Genomic DNA, 15,344 nt, shown 5'->3' on the forward strand with positions numbered 1-15,344 from the left:
CCCATTCTGATTTATCTGCCATGACTTAGGATCATCCCCACCAAGCACATATATGGAAGTTGTAATAGCTTATAAAGACAGACTGAAGATTATGGAGAAACTGGAAATGAATGGGTTAGTATTGCAAAAATAGCTAAATGCTATAAGAAGATATGATTTCCTCCTCATCATCTGCTCACATTGATCTTTCGAAAAAGAAAAGGAGAAAATGCTAGTGGAAATAATTACTATTCAATGTAAATAACGAACAGAATAATTTACTCTTCACATGTCTGTAAGAGAACAAAGGAAAGCTTCATGGAACCTTTTTCTAAAACTCTCTTGTCTGAAGTTAAAAAAAAGCCCAAACCAAACTGAAACCAGATAAACGTGTCTTTCTTCATATAAATGTACAATAAATGTACTTTATAACTACAGTCACTCAGGAGCCTGTAGTCTTTCACTGGGAGGGAACAGGGTGCTGGAAGTAATGTATACAGGATCTCATCATATGACTGCCTGATAAACCAGTATGTCTTCCTTCTTAGTCCTCCTTCTCATATTCTAGGAAGGCTGCTGAACCTCAACTTCATGTGGTAAGCTGCTGCCCAGATTGATACTTTTTTGCTGAAGGTTCCTAAAGGTGACCTTTGTTTCTCTAGCACTGACGATAGCATCCTTCTCTCACACAAAGCCACAGCTGAAGCCAAATGTAATTCTAGCCCGGCTTTTTTGTTTGCTGCAAGTTTCTAACTACAATATATTGCTGATCCTGGTTTTCTGTATAATCTTATTTTCACAGTAAAAAGGAAGGAATAGAACAAACAAAAAAATCATATACAAAGGGAGTGAGCATCATTGTCATCAAGTTACCTAATTAAAATGATGTGATTTACCATATTATGGGGGGGGGAATAAAGGATGCAATATTTAACATAAATTTGTTGTGGGAGAGTTAAAAAGTACCCAAAGCTAAACAACCAAAGCATACCTAAATTTAAATTTAGAACAAGCTTGGCTTTCTTCAGTTCCAAGGTGATATAGTCTCCTTGCTGTCCTTCTCCGTGGAAGATTACACCTTCGCTTTCAGAGGTTTTAAATTTCAGAGAGATGACATCTTTCAGTGTTTTCATTTTCTTGTTCCTGAATCTGTATGGTAACACTACATGGCCATCAAAATTGATAACATCAGCCCCTAAAGGAAAAAGCAAACAACACTGTTGATGAGTGACTATATTCCCATGGCCACAGGAAAATCAGATGTGCTGTATGTAGATTATACCTAGAGAGAATAAAAAACAGTCAAGTGTGATATGCATTGTAAATATATTTTCTCTTGGATATAATTTAATACTATAAAAAGCAGGAACCAAGCAAGACATAAATTTAATCCATACCATATTAAAAAAAAGCAGATTCAGGGGGATAAATACTACAGCTGTACTCAACATCTTCTGGTTTTCTTTCAAATACACTTGCTGCCATACAAACTTTCCCAATTATAGTTAAAAAAGACAGACAAACTTCTGAGCAGTCATTAATAATTCATGTGATACCTCTTTAAAATCCAGTATAGGTATCTGGGAAGATTACAAGCAGTAAAACTTGAGCCCAAAGAAATTGCCTAGCAATTCTGAAGGATTCCTCAAGCTATATGTGAACCATAGGCATAAACCTTGTTTAGTTCAGTTTCATATGGAAATCTCACGTTAGCTATGGCCTTAAGTAATTTTGAGAAAAACAAAAGAAAAAAAAATCTGTCATTTGGGCTAATTTTTGTTCCAGGTTTGGCTTTGTTCTTTGTTCTTCCAACATACGTGAAACACGCATTTAGAAAATGCTTCTTTTCAATGAATCTCTGGAACAGTATTTTACACCCTGTTTCAGAGAACAGCCCAACCAAACTTGTACATCCATCTCTGCCATGAGAACTTAAGAACCACCAGAACTGTCTGCTGAGTCAATTTTTAATACCGTTGGGACCTTAATTGCTATCAAAGAACTGCTTATGTACAGCATCTGTACAGGTTGCTTTTTCACATTCCATAATTTCCAGAAATATTTTTCACAGTGATAAAAGAGCTCTTTGAATGTCAAAGAAGACCATTTAATCAAGCTTCATGATGTTTAACATTTATTTTCTAGAGAAAAGTATATAAAACCACAATCAGCCTTTCATAAATGGTATCTATTTCATTGTTCAGTCAAAAAAATCCACAACCCATCTTGTATTCATTAACTAAAACACACCCAATTGAGACGGAGGCTCACAGTCATGTTGATTCATGATGCCTATTCATACATCCTTACATCACTGAGCATAACAAGTTTTCAGATATAAAGACCAACACATTATGCTTCCATCATTCAGGATTTTCCCCACAAAGCACTACTATAATAAATAGTCCTCTACTACTTCCAGGTCATTTGTTTTGCTGACACTGTGAGTCTCTGCATGCTGATGTAGTATGTGATATCTGTTTCTGATTGACATAACCATTTGTCATCTGTACATCTCCAATAAATCTGCATGTATAATCACAATAAAGTCATTATCCTCACTTGACACAACCCATTGACTCTCTTGGGATTATTACAAAATGCAGAATTTGGGGACTTTGCTACCTTGCAGAAACTCTGTTAACAGTTCTTAAGACCGATACGGGGGAAGCATGACAGTGGACAGTTGTTGACTGACAGGTCCACCTAACTTATCCTAAAAATAAGTTTATGTATCTCAGGGCTGCACGGATCATCACAGCTTGTGATTTTACCTTCACAATGCTGCTGCTTTTTAAGATAAAGAGTTTTACAGATAAGCAGTATTTTCTGCAGACCAGCATCAAGTGTATGTATTTCAGACTCCAGCTGAGATCCACATCTAAGACATGCTATGTTGTACTCATACTCACACACTGGCTCAGTTACAAAGGCCACTAGTATTAACAAAAGGAGCATTAACCGTGTCAAAAAAAGCTGCGTTAAACCTGGGAACCAAGTCTCATCACTCTGCTTCATCTTTCCAAGTTAGATCAGAAAAAAGTCCAAGAAAATAAACTTTCATTCTCTATTCACAGCAGCCAAAGACTCCATAAGATTCTTCCTGGGGGAGTCAAGGAGTTCTAGGAAAATGAGGACACAGGATCTATAATGAAAGTTTCCTCATGTCTCCATAACATGTCCCTTCTTTTCTGAAAGATTAATAGGCATATGCAATGCATTTCTGTGTCACACTGTTTTTTTAACACAAGAGAATCAGTAGCAGCAGATTGTCAACAACCACTGAGAGATCTGAAGGATCTTCCCATCTTCCCAGTGGCCAAGATTTATGTATTTTTTCTTTTTTTAATGCATAGACTTTTTCGTGGATCACAATGACCCATTTCCATGTCTGTGGAAAAGAGGTATAAGGGAAGAATTTTCCAATCACTCCTTCAAATGACATAGAACCATATGTCAAATCTTCTATTTTCTCACCCTTAACTACTAGGCTAGTAATAAAACCTGTGCCATGCATATCTCCCATTCCTTGCATCACTTAACTAGAAGCACCAATTCTAGACTCTTACTGCCATTAGAAAGAAGACACGTAGACAGAGATGTTATTTGCGCAATAATCATGCAGTCTCTGTTCATCTCTGCTTCTGATTAGATAACAAACTAAGACACTCAGACCCAACGGTGACAGATTTGTGCTAGCAGTTGCATTCTTCAATGGAAGAGATTCAACCATATAACTTGAACCTATTCCAAATCTCCCTAAACTTGCAAAGGCTTTTGATGAGATGATAAACATTGCCCCCCTTACTATTTATGCCAACTAAATAGTGAAGAAATTCTATTCAGTACATAAAACATAAGCACTATAAATTGACTGCAATATCCCATATTTATCCCATATATCTCTCATATATAAGAATGTAACAATACATGCTAGAAATACCACTTTTGTTTATAAAATACACTTTACAATACACATTCCAATCATAAGCTGTAAGTTGAACTAAACATCTCAGCCTGATCGATTTTTCTGAATGACAAATTCCAGGAAGTCAAATCAGCTCAAAATTAAATATCCGAATGGCAGGTTGCATTTGCAGTGCAAGAAATCCATTAAAATGTCATCAGCATGCAAGGAGCAAATGCTTTCTCAGGCACAGACGCAGATGTTGCTCGCAGAAATGAGGCCACCCTGGTGCATACTCTGAGTCTGTATTCAGAAGCAACACTATGCAGTTTCAGAGGTAAGGTTATCTTGTATATTCTCATGACTCAAGTAAATACATTACTTCTGGAATTTGTTTTGAAGAAACAAAGAAAATGGTTAGAAAAATATTGCAAGAGAGATTGCATCAACCTATTTTTTTTTGCTTGCCTTACAAGATGCCAAGAGAGGCAGGGAATGTCTCCTTGAGATTTTTGTATGTACTTTTCTAAAACAACATTTAGAAAAGCATTAAATCTGTTTATAGAAAAAGTATCCACATGCAAGTCTCTCTGCTATCACAAAATTCATACTTCTATGTAAAGCAAATTTGCTATACAGATTATGCTCTTTTGAATCTACATATGACTGCCTTGAACAAATGCTACAAATGAAACAAAATTGAACACTGCAGCTTAAGCAACCTTTATAACAAATATACATAGTAAAAATATTATTCCTTATACAATGGAAGACTTTCTTCCATAATCATTTGTTAAATTTACTTCCTGATGGTTCTAGGAACCCTGTATGAGTTATATCGTCTTTACCCTCAGGCCAGCTGGTACCCCTTTGTAACATCTGCACAAGCTCTGTTAACAGTCCTGCATCTGATCCATTGCTGATCAGGTCAATGGTTTGACTTCTGTGCGTCTGTGGATTTACAACATGCTGCCTATGAAAAGGTGAGCATATATTCCTTTTGTACCTATGCCATTGCTGCAGTTATGTATACATATTCTTCACATCATTCACTGAAGAAAATTCCTATCACACACTTCAGAAAGCTCAGGAAATGCAGCTTCCCCAAACCTGGCCAGGAATTGCCATGTTTTGAACATAATTCAATTAAAAAAAGAAACAGCAGTAATCTTTGATTAAGCTCCTTTTTTTATGCAGAGCTGTGCTGGCAGCATGCACATGGGTCTGCATGATAATTCAATCACCTAAAGATTACATAGCAATTATCTTTAAGAGTTATCATATGTAGACTGTGGTAATGACTTGTGTTCCTTCAATGATGACACTCAGCTATTTAGTATCATGATAATTACCATGATGCAGAATGGTACTTAGACAGTAAGCCATATAATTCCTATAATTGCAGTGTAAATACATAATTTGTTCTCATCCTCAGCCACTCAACTACCAGCATTAGTAGCAGAGACCTAAGCCATCACATACATACGTTTCACCTGCATTCAGTGAAGTCTGACTGTTCTCAGAGGCTACTGCTGAAATGGGGGAAAGAAATTAAGAAGATGAAGTGCAAAAAGAATTGAGAAAGAGGGAAAGAGGAAAAAAGAAGAGAAATGCAGAAAGATAGGAGAAAACAGTTTATTTTGATGTGGTTTATTACATTTTAATAGGAAGTACAGCTCTGATTACTTTCACTTTCATTTCTCTTCTGTTGGACTTCCTATGACATGGATCGACTGGATAATGCTGTTGACATCTTAGAAACATAACACCACTTTCAGCTGGTGAGGAAGATGTGTTAGGCTTTATCTCAGTATATGTCTGAGATACCGTGTTATAACCATTTAGTCAGTTAATGGCATCACTGCATACAATTCAATTCTAAAAAGATAATAAATACAGAAAGCCTTAAAAATACTGACAGGAACTTGGGTAACAAATGTGACTTCCTTCCCAACTCTCACAGGAAAATAAGTCACCAGTCACAGGTTTTCCTACCTATGCTTTTGTCCTTTGCTTTTGTCTACATGCTAGATTTGATGCAGGTCAGGGAATCAAATCTGTACAAAGATATTTTATTTGGCATTCCAAAATAATTTATTAATTACACAGAAACAATTTCAAATCAGACCCAAGCCCCAGAACTTCTCTATTTCCTGCCTTTCTAGTAAGAGAAATACAATTACCCTCAATGTCAGCATCTGAAGGATGAAGTGTTCATTCATCAAGACTCAATTCCAAGATTTCTGCACAGCTACTTAGCTACTGTGATCAAGGTACTGCCTAAAAAGACTAAAATGTCTCCACTAGCAGACCTGGTAAAGTAACGCTGATCAGAAAAATGCAGAACAACAAAGTACTTGCCAGAAAAAAAATAACGTACAGCAAACAAAATCAACATTATTACTTGCAATTTTAACATGTACCCAGATTTTTTAATCACTACTGATCTCTGAATGAACAACTCTACAAAGCCCATACAGAATATTTCACTGGGATTAAAAATACAACAGTTCCGTATCGCTGATCCACAGCAACCTTAGGTGCAATGTTCTCACTCCATTACCTCCCCTCCATTATCTCTGTTTTATCTACTTAAATCTTCTGTTTAAATGATTTTTAGGGAATAGATCTTGTAGCTTTCTTTTCTCACCCCATAATGGGTACATTATGTCTGATGTACAAATATTATAGTAATAAATAGCATTAACCATGCACTGAACATCTATCCTCCAAAAACATCAAAGATGCATCAAAGCATCTCTGGTTGGGCCAAAGTATTCCACATACGTAATTTCATTTGTTGTAGCTATTAGTCACAGATAGTAAAATATCATTATGACAAATATAAGTAAATAGGTTATTATTTATGTGCTTTAAAGCAAAAATAAGGTGTTCTCCTAACAAAGCAAGGCATAAAGCTCAAAATCATACCAAAAACAAATTTTCATTTTGTTATTACGATAAATTACATACACAGAAACTACTTCAGAAGACCCTAACTACTTTTTCAGTAGTTCCAAATACTGCAACATAATAGCATGTTGAATTTGCCACTGGAGTCCTTGCAGTGGCACTACACTAGCTTAGCTTATGTTAGAGATGCATTACTACATCTCACTGCACCAGAAAAATGAGGAAAACCTTTGTCCCACCACAGCAGTCGAATGAGCGTCTCCTCTTTTATGTCTTACGATGATGAGGCAGAGAGCGAAAGGTACCCTGTTTGAACAGTGCCTTCAGATCCAGCCATAAGGACATGGGTGATTCAGTGGCTTGAAATCTGCTGCAGGAAAACTGATGCTGCCTTTACTCGTCTTTTTCAAATGGCAATGCATCTGTCAGAAAGGCAAAAAACCCCAAACAAACCAAAACCTAATACAGACATAGATGTATCTTGCATATACAATAACGTATACTTCTTCATGTTCTATAAGAGTAAGGTGAAATGAAATCAATTTTAAGTTTCTCTTGCCTGCTTAGCCTCCACTGAATCTGAATCCTGTCTTACCTGTCAACCCTGAGTGATGTCAATGCTTGAAAAAGTAAAAATACATTCACTATGGAGTCAGGATTCTTTTTCTTGCCTCTCTTTACATTAGCTATAATGTATATATGGCAAAGCAGTATCAAAGTAGCATAAAATGTGTTGTCAAGGTGTATTTTTAACTCAGTTCTTAAATAAAAGGCAAACTTTATTCCAGTATTTTATATACCTGTCAGAAACTCTGAAAAGAAATCTGTAAGGAAGTATTCCCTGAAGTGGTGAGAACGCTTTGCCAAGTTCTGAGTGCAGTATCTACCAAAGATATGCCAACAGCAGTCAGGCATTTTCAAGTTTTCTCTGAATGTCAAAGCAGAAGCATTTCTTCTTGTTATCATCATCATCATCACTGTTGTTATTACAATGCCAATACACTACTACTCATTTTGCTAGCTCTTGTGTGAATGTCTGCAAACATGTGGTTCTTTGTCATGGATAATTTAATTTCTACTAAGAAATAAATGCATAAAGTGAAATGAATAATCAGTAGAAAGAAAAAATAAAGGAAGGAAAACAACATAAAGACAGGTAATCCAAAAGTCCCCTCCTCTCCCTGCTATTTCTTTTTTTGGGGGTAGGACAGTTGGGTTCTTTCTCTAATCTGTGTTGCTGTTAAACACCATTGCTACACAAACTAATTGTTTCTAAAGACAACCATTTTGTGATGAGTGTATACATCCGTGCAGTGCTCTGCAGTTACACCTAACTTCTGGTTTGTATCCTTGAAGAGAAAGACATGTTCTCATGGAAAATCTGGAGGTCTGGGAAGAAACTAGTTACAGCATGCACAGAGGAAAACAATAAAACATTTGAAGGAAAATAAGACTAATGAACTCAGAATAAGCCTCCAAATATGCCACAAAAGATTCATCTTAAGGGTGCATAGAACTAGAATGATTTGTCAAGCACCCAACACTAGGGTTGATTTTTTTCCTGCCAAGTCTAATAAACCACAAAATTTTCAGGTAAATTTTCTTTCATTAATTCTTCAGCTTTCGAAAAGGCAACCTCATTATAAAACCCAATGGGGACATTTTTAAATATGCCATGCTTGTACTATAAATTGGGTAAATCAGGTAACAAACGTGTTTAGAGTACACTTTGCAGGTCAGCTCTAAGCTTATGCATCCTAACCACAGTGTGGAAATTAGACCATAGTCTAATTTTATACTCCTATAGTGGACTATTAACATTACCAGAGAGAACTGAGGTAAAACTGCAATTAAAGATAATCTTCAGCTTAGATAATAAATGTGCCTATTATAATCTACTCTGGTTTGTGAGTCCAGAAAGTCAATTATGATGCATGGTATAAGGTGCAGTCTATTTGAAGAATTCTATTCATAGGGGAGATGAGAGAGAGAGCACCATGGAAATACAACTTCCATGGCAATGTGTTTCTCTGCCTAACTCCAAATTATTTAATTGCGTAAACAATTATGTTCTCTTCTTCCAACCAGAAAACCTCTGATCTTACCTGTATATTGCAGCGAGATTTTATAACAAGGCTGTTTAACCTAAGCATTTTGCCCTGAGGATGCAACTGAACTTACTGTTGATGCACACTCCCTGTTCTTTAAAGTAATTGTATTCAAATAGTTAAAGTTCAAATTAGGAAAAAAAAATGAAGGCTGTTCTTAAGCCCTGCTGAATCCTGAGGTTGAATACTTGGGTATTTTTAATATCTTTGAATTATAAGGTGCAAGTTAAACTGTGTAGTCTCCATCATCTCAAAGTTATACTAGTATGAGCATAACCTCCTTTCATCACTGATATAGCAAAAGGGGGTAGGTCATGAAATCACTCCCTTTTACCAAAACCTCCTGTGTTTCTGGCTGTAGCAATCATGTTTTAGTTGATAATTTTTCACGTCATAGTATAACAGTATTCACCAAATGGACAAAATAGAAGCCGTTTAATACATGAGTTTCTATACTTTAAAAAGTTTTCATATGGATAGCATTTATGTTAAAATTAAAATTCAGGCATCTTGCAACTATGCTCTAGAAGCAGCAAAATGTTCTCTATAATTTGTTATTTCCTAGCTATGGTACTTCCAAATAAATTAGGTAAAAAATATATGTACAATCCACATATTCTAAAGAAACTCAGCTTTTTGTATTATATCCTGCTGATTTACAAGTCAGAAGTGTTCCTCACAACCACAAATACATTTAGTTTATCCTTCATTGTGAAACATGTCATTTGATACTGGATCTCAATGGGAACATTAAAGTGTATAATTAAACTCTGAAACCAGACATAGTAAAGAACTTGATTTACTTGAGAACAGTAAGCCCCTGCTAATGTTTTCCCCGTTTATTAAAAAAGTACATCACAAGAATGTCAGGTCAATAACAAAGGAGAACTGTGACTCTCACACAGTAAATGGCCAAAACAAGTCTCAATCGTTACTAAACTGCTGAGCTTGCTCCTTACTTAATGAAAAAAACCCAACCCTATAGGGAAGAAAGAAGTTGTACCGAGTCATACAACATTTACACTCAATTTACTTGGTGAATAAATGAGCTACAAAACGTACAAGACAATTATTAAAACATTAAGGAAACAGATGACTAGCTGGAGCCCCTGTTTCAATGTTTACAGCTGCATGAAAACAAGAAGTCATAAAATTGACCTACAAGATACTGATTTAGGATACCTATTTCTAATTTCTTTTTGAGCTGATGACACCTAATATCAGTTATCTTGTGGTATATACTATCTTTCAGATGTCTTTTATTGGCCAGGTGCTCTAATACCCGTTACTCAAGGCTGGCTCCCATTCTATGTCCTTTATTCACATAATCACTTTCAAACACATTCATTACTTCTTCCAACCACAGAGCTCATCTCTAAATGGAACTTTCAAAGGGCGCTTCATACACAGTGATTAAGGAATATGCAGCAGCCACTCAAGTTTCAAGCTGCTGTACTCAAACCTCATAGAGTAAGAATCTCACTATCATCATTCAAACTCTTACAGTTGACCTAAAAGAGCAAGGAGTAGAGGTAGTCTCAGATTTTTCCAGGGGACACTCACATTTCTTCTAGTGAGTAGCCTCACTATTGTCTAAAGCACACAAATGTGTGTCATTAAAGGCCCTTTTTAAGGTACTGTCTTCCCTTCTTTCTCCCAACAGCCAGTCCGCTGCTGCTTCTAACTCCATCTTGCTGCGCCTGTTTATTTTAGGAAAACAGACACTAAGATGGAGCACATTACTATCTTGAACTACTGCATTTCAGTTAAAAATTATGAGTTAATAGATGCAAATCCTTTAGCATAAATGACAGCATAACAACTCTATGCATTTATGAGACAGTTCAGTATCACTGTTGTATTTCCAAACTACTCAGAGACAAATACCTTGTGTTTAGTTGAGCACGGCATCAGAAAAGCAGACCCCTGGAACTAGATGTTGGGTAAGTAATTCAAGATTAGTAATTCTGTCAATTATTTTTTCCTCTCCTTGCCTGACATCCAACATACCTAAAACCACACATACCTCTAATGTATTCGTTAATCGGTGTCATCTTATACATTGCCATGTAAGCAAAGGTATTGGATTCAAACTTGCAAGTCATAAAATCTAAGCCCCAAACTCTAATGTCCACAGACCAGTAACAGCCAATAAAAGTGGTGAATTAATGTGGCTGAATCAGTCTTTTTTTTCTATTTCTTTGCATGTATTTCAGTATGTATAATTAAACTCCCCCACTCGTATTCAAGGCTGTTAGTCACGGCTTTATTTTCAGATGATCTAAGTAAATTTGGTTCTGTTTTGGTTCAGTAGAAACCTAGCAATCCACTCTTACATGAAGATGGCCCCTAATGATTAAGGGTGTGCTACTGTAACAGAGCGCACAGTTGCCAGTTTTAAGTGAACAAGTGCTTTGAGTAATAATGAGCAAAAAAATTAGAATCTGGTACTGCACTGGTATCACTTACAGCTCTGCTTACACTCCACAGAAAGAAAATCCCCAAACTATTCAATATACAACAATATGAAATGCTCAACTTGCATTCCACCGAGTGCAGAGAGTGAGAAAGTTCCCTGAGAGGGGAAAAAATACTTTCACTTCAGAAATGCTCCCCAGGACAGGTAGTACAGCAGGTAAGAGCAGGTACAAGCACATAATCACAAAACCATTATGGTTGGAAGGGTACAAATCACCTAGTCCAACCCACCTGCTCTGAGCCTATTTTCACATTTCACTCTGCCAGAAGCACTGAGTTTCAGGTAATTGGGCTTTCACCTTTTTTCCTGATCTGAAACAGGAAACAGAACATTTGCTTTTACCAGCAAGTGATTTTCTTCCTTTGTGTACAACAGGCTGCACCTTCCAAGGCCAGTGATATACTGTCCCCTCCCTGCTGCCAGACATGACTTATCTATAACTTCTAACAGGCTTTACAGTTTAAGATTTGCTGGTGTTGCAGAGTTTAAGACCTTCAAATTCCCCACTTGCCAGAACAGTTCTGAACAGTCTTTCTTCACCATAAGTTTGCTTATGGCATTTCAGCTGTGCGACTGCCTTGTTCCTCCCCTATGAATTGTACCATGCATTTCAGGCTTTCCTGCACAGTCAGTGCCATCAATTCTGTCTCCTCAACTCTGTATTATTCTCCATCACTAAAAATAAAAAAGCCAGAAGGATGAGTTCCTTCTCAGGAAGAGCATAAGGAGCTCCCTCACATCCAGTTAATATGGACTAACATGCAGAAGGTGCAATACTTAAAATCATAAACATTACTGTTGTGCGTTCAAGTCTTCATCCACTGCTACCATTTTGCTTTTTCTGGCCCAATGGGTTATTTTCATTCTACTTTTCAATCTCTAAAATATGTACAGACACTAGAAGATAAAACCTGCTTTTTTTACTCAAGCATTTTGAAGTGACTGTCATGAAGGACATGCTTTTCTTCTACCAGGTGCTACAGTGTGTGCTGTCCGGTGCTGACCTCAAGGCTGTGGGGTGACCCCAAGACTGAACTGACACTGAAAGTCAGTGTTGGCTTATGGTAAAGCCCTGTGTCACTGCTTAAAGTTGTGTAAGTAAATTTGGTAAGATCCAGCACAGTTAAGGACAGAACATGTCTCAAATGACACATCAAACTGCTTGTTTAAAGGTTGGGGAAGCACACATTAAACCTTTCGCTTAGAGTCACCAGATTCAGTAAGGAAAGGAAAGTGTGGTTTTCATTAATCAGTTTGAAATGTCTGGAGGGCTCAAAATACATTAAGAATCCATCTCTGAGAAAAGAAAGGTCTCAAAAATCCATTAGATTTTCTGTTTGCTTAACAGCACACATAGATATTTTCTTTTCCATGGGAACATTTTTCTTGTTGGGAGCATTAATCTGTGATTAACGGCAGCCAATGTTTGCAAATGATTTAAAACTGCATTTTCTTTCTCTAGGTCTTCAAATTACGCAAGGTTTTTTTCAGATGATTTTTCTCACCACCCTTTACTGTTAGGGTGGTGAGGCACTGCAATGGGTTGCCCAGGGAGGTTGTGAATGCTCCATCCCTGGCGGTGTTCAAGGCCAGGTTGGACGGCACCTTGGGTAACAAGGTTTAGTGTGAGGTGTCCCTGTCCATGGTAGGGGGTTGGAATCTTAAGGTCCTTTCCAACCCAAACCATTCTGTGATTCTATGATTCTATGATAGAAATACAGAAATAAGTTTGTCAATAGTTATTTCCAAAAACCTGCTGAAGAGTGTGTTTGCTTCTTGAAAACAATTCAGCCAGCTCTGTATGTTAGTGACTCTCACTACAGCAAATATTCATGTTAACACAATGGATGTGATTTCATAGCCGCTCTTAGGGTATAATCTATTGTGTTTAATAAGCAAAGGGAGAATAACATCCAAGATTATTCCAGGTAGATAAGAAACACACATAAATGTGTATAGACAAGCTGCTCTAAGTTCACTGCTATTCAATCACAAAACAATGAATGCTATACACAAATAAAAGAGGAAAAAGTTTTTTTTAAAACTCAGACTAAATTCCATTGCAAAGAATTGCCACGTTCCCTTCTTTAAAACTGCTTTTCCTTCGTGCTGGAAAAAGGCACTCAGAAATTTTTCTTACAGAATTATTTGTGATGGATCCAGTGTTTGAACATTTCTTCATCCAGGCAACATTGTTTAGAACAAATCAAATAAGCAGAGCATGTAGCAGATAATTCTCTCTTGGTTTACTACGCTGAAACACACTCTGATCTGATACGGAATATAACCAGACATACACTGAATTTGGTTTGTAATGAACTTTCTTTTGGGTTTACATGTGTACATAAGGTACAGGGGAAAAGTCCTAACTAAAGCAACAAGCAATGGACATGTAAGTTTTTGTGAGCTGTTTCTGTCTGTACGGCATCCTCACACAAAGTATCAATGCCAAAAATAAATGGCATTAAGAGAGTATTGTTAGGATATGTCATCGTTTAAACCCAGCCGGTAACTCAGCATCATGCAGCTTCTCGCTCACTTCCACTCCAGCTCCTGGAGGGATGCAGAGGAGAATCAGAAGAATGCAAAACCCATGGGTTGAGATAAGAACAGTCCAGTAACCAAGGTACAATACAAAACCACTACTGCTACCACCAATAATAATAATGATAAGGGAAATACAAGGGGAGAGAATACAACTGCTCACCATCCGCCAACCAATACCCAGCCTGACTCCAGCAGCGATCAAGCCCTTCCGGGTAACTGCCCCCAGTTCTACATCCTGGGCATGACATGCTGTGGTATGGAATACCTCTTTGGCTAGTTTGGGTCAGGTGTCCTGTCTCTGCTCCCTCCCGGTTTCCCGTGGCCCTGCTCACTGGCAGAGCACGAGACTGAAAAGCCTGATGGTTTTAATCAAAAAGCAGTAATTACTAACTGAAAATTTAAGACCAAGAGGTAGTATTGTGCAGACAAGGAATGCAGAAAATATTTAGTGTGCAGCAAGTGAAGATAAGCTATGGCTTGTACTTTATTACAAATACGCGAAAAAACCCTTACTGAGTAAAAGATCTGCTCTACCTCAGGTAACAAAAAACTCACACTGCTTTTCTTAATAAAATAAAGAGGCTACTTGCTCCAGTGACTAATATTTAGAGGCATTTTTACACTACCTGCATCTTTCATTTAGCTGTCACTTCCAAGTCAAACAAACAAAGGTACTCAAACACTGCCAACAAATGGTATACATTGTATTCACAGACAATTAAAACTGTATGTGTGATGTTATCCTGGTGTATCTATTCTTGTCTGTGTTTACATCTTGGTAAATCTGCCATTATTCTAGTCTGTCATTATTCCTTTAGGTAAACAGGTCTGTATCACTGGCATCCTGAAAATAAGTAGACTGGTGCATGGAGAATGAGATTATGAGCAGAAAAATAACACTCATTACAATTGCTAAATTTGATTGAAAAGTGCCAATTCAGTGTCTTCTAGCAGATATAGCCCATACACCGCTGCTCTGGGTTTTTTTCAGCCAGTGGTGTTCTTTGCCAGGGTCATGCTTCCTTCTCTGCTTTTCTGCTCATCTGAACCACTGCATTAAATAAGGGAAAGACTTTCCACAGTACTTTATAGGAGATACATCTGGTTAGAAATCAAAGCCCATGGAAAAAGAACACCCAAACTACATCTCCTAAAGCTGCTTAGGAAGCAATTCTGATTTTGGAGAGGGGACAAGGAGAAAGAAATTATCATATAGGAGACGTTTATATTGGTGGCTTTTAGTTTGGAATAGATTATGGATCTTCTTTTTTGGTTGTCTTTTATGAACTGCTGTAAACTCCCAGAGAAATTAGACAGTATTCCTATCATTTCATCAAAACAACAGCCCAGAATATAGCTTCAGTGGAAAGTTTTTGATCAGGCTTACTTGCCCAAGGAATAAAGACAAGGA

The 15,344-nt window shown here is 37.2% G+C and overlaps 1 protein-coding gene across 6 annotated transcripts in view; it reads right to left on the reverse strand.

Moving 5' to 3' along the window:
* Window positions 1-15,344, reverse strand: part of CNTNAP2 (contactin associated protein 2) — a 1,014,729-nt gene that overhangs the window by 529,259 nt on the left and 470,126 nt on the right. For all 6 annotated transcript variants that reach the window (XM_062625371.1, XM_062625372.1, XM_062625373.1 and 3 more), the window contains one exon: window positions 971-1,174. In XM_062625371.1, the coding sequence (XP_062481355.1) occupies window positions 971-1,174 (204 nt within the window). The remainder of the gene's footprint in view (window positions 1-970; window positions 1,175-15,344) is intronic.

Source organism: Pezoporus occidentalis, unplaced genomic scaffold (assembly GCF_034315485.1).
Source record: "Pezoporus occidentalis ecotype Australia unplaced genomic scaffold, CSIRO_AGI_Poc_V1 ctg28, whole genome shotgun sequence".
Taxonomy (NCBI): domain Eukaryota; kingdom Metazoa; phylum Chordata; class Aves; order Psittaciformes; family Psittacidae; genus Pezoporus; species Pezoporus occidentalis.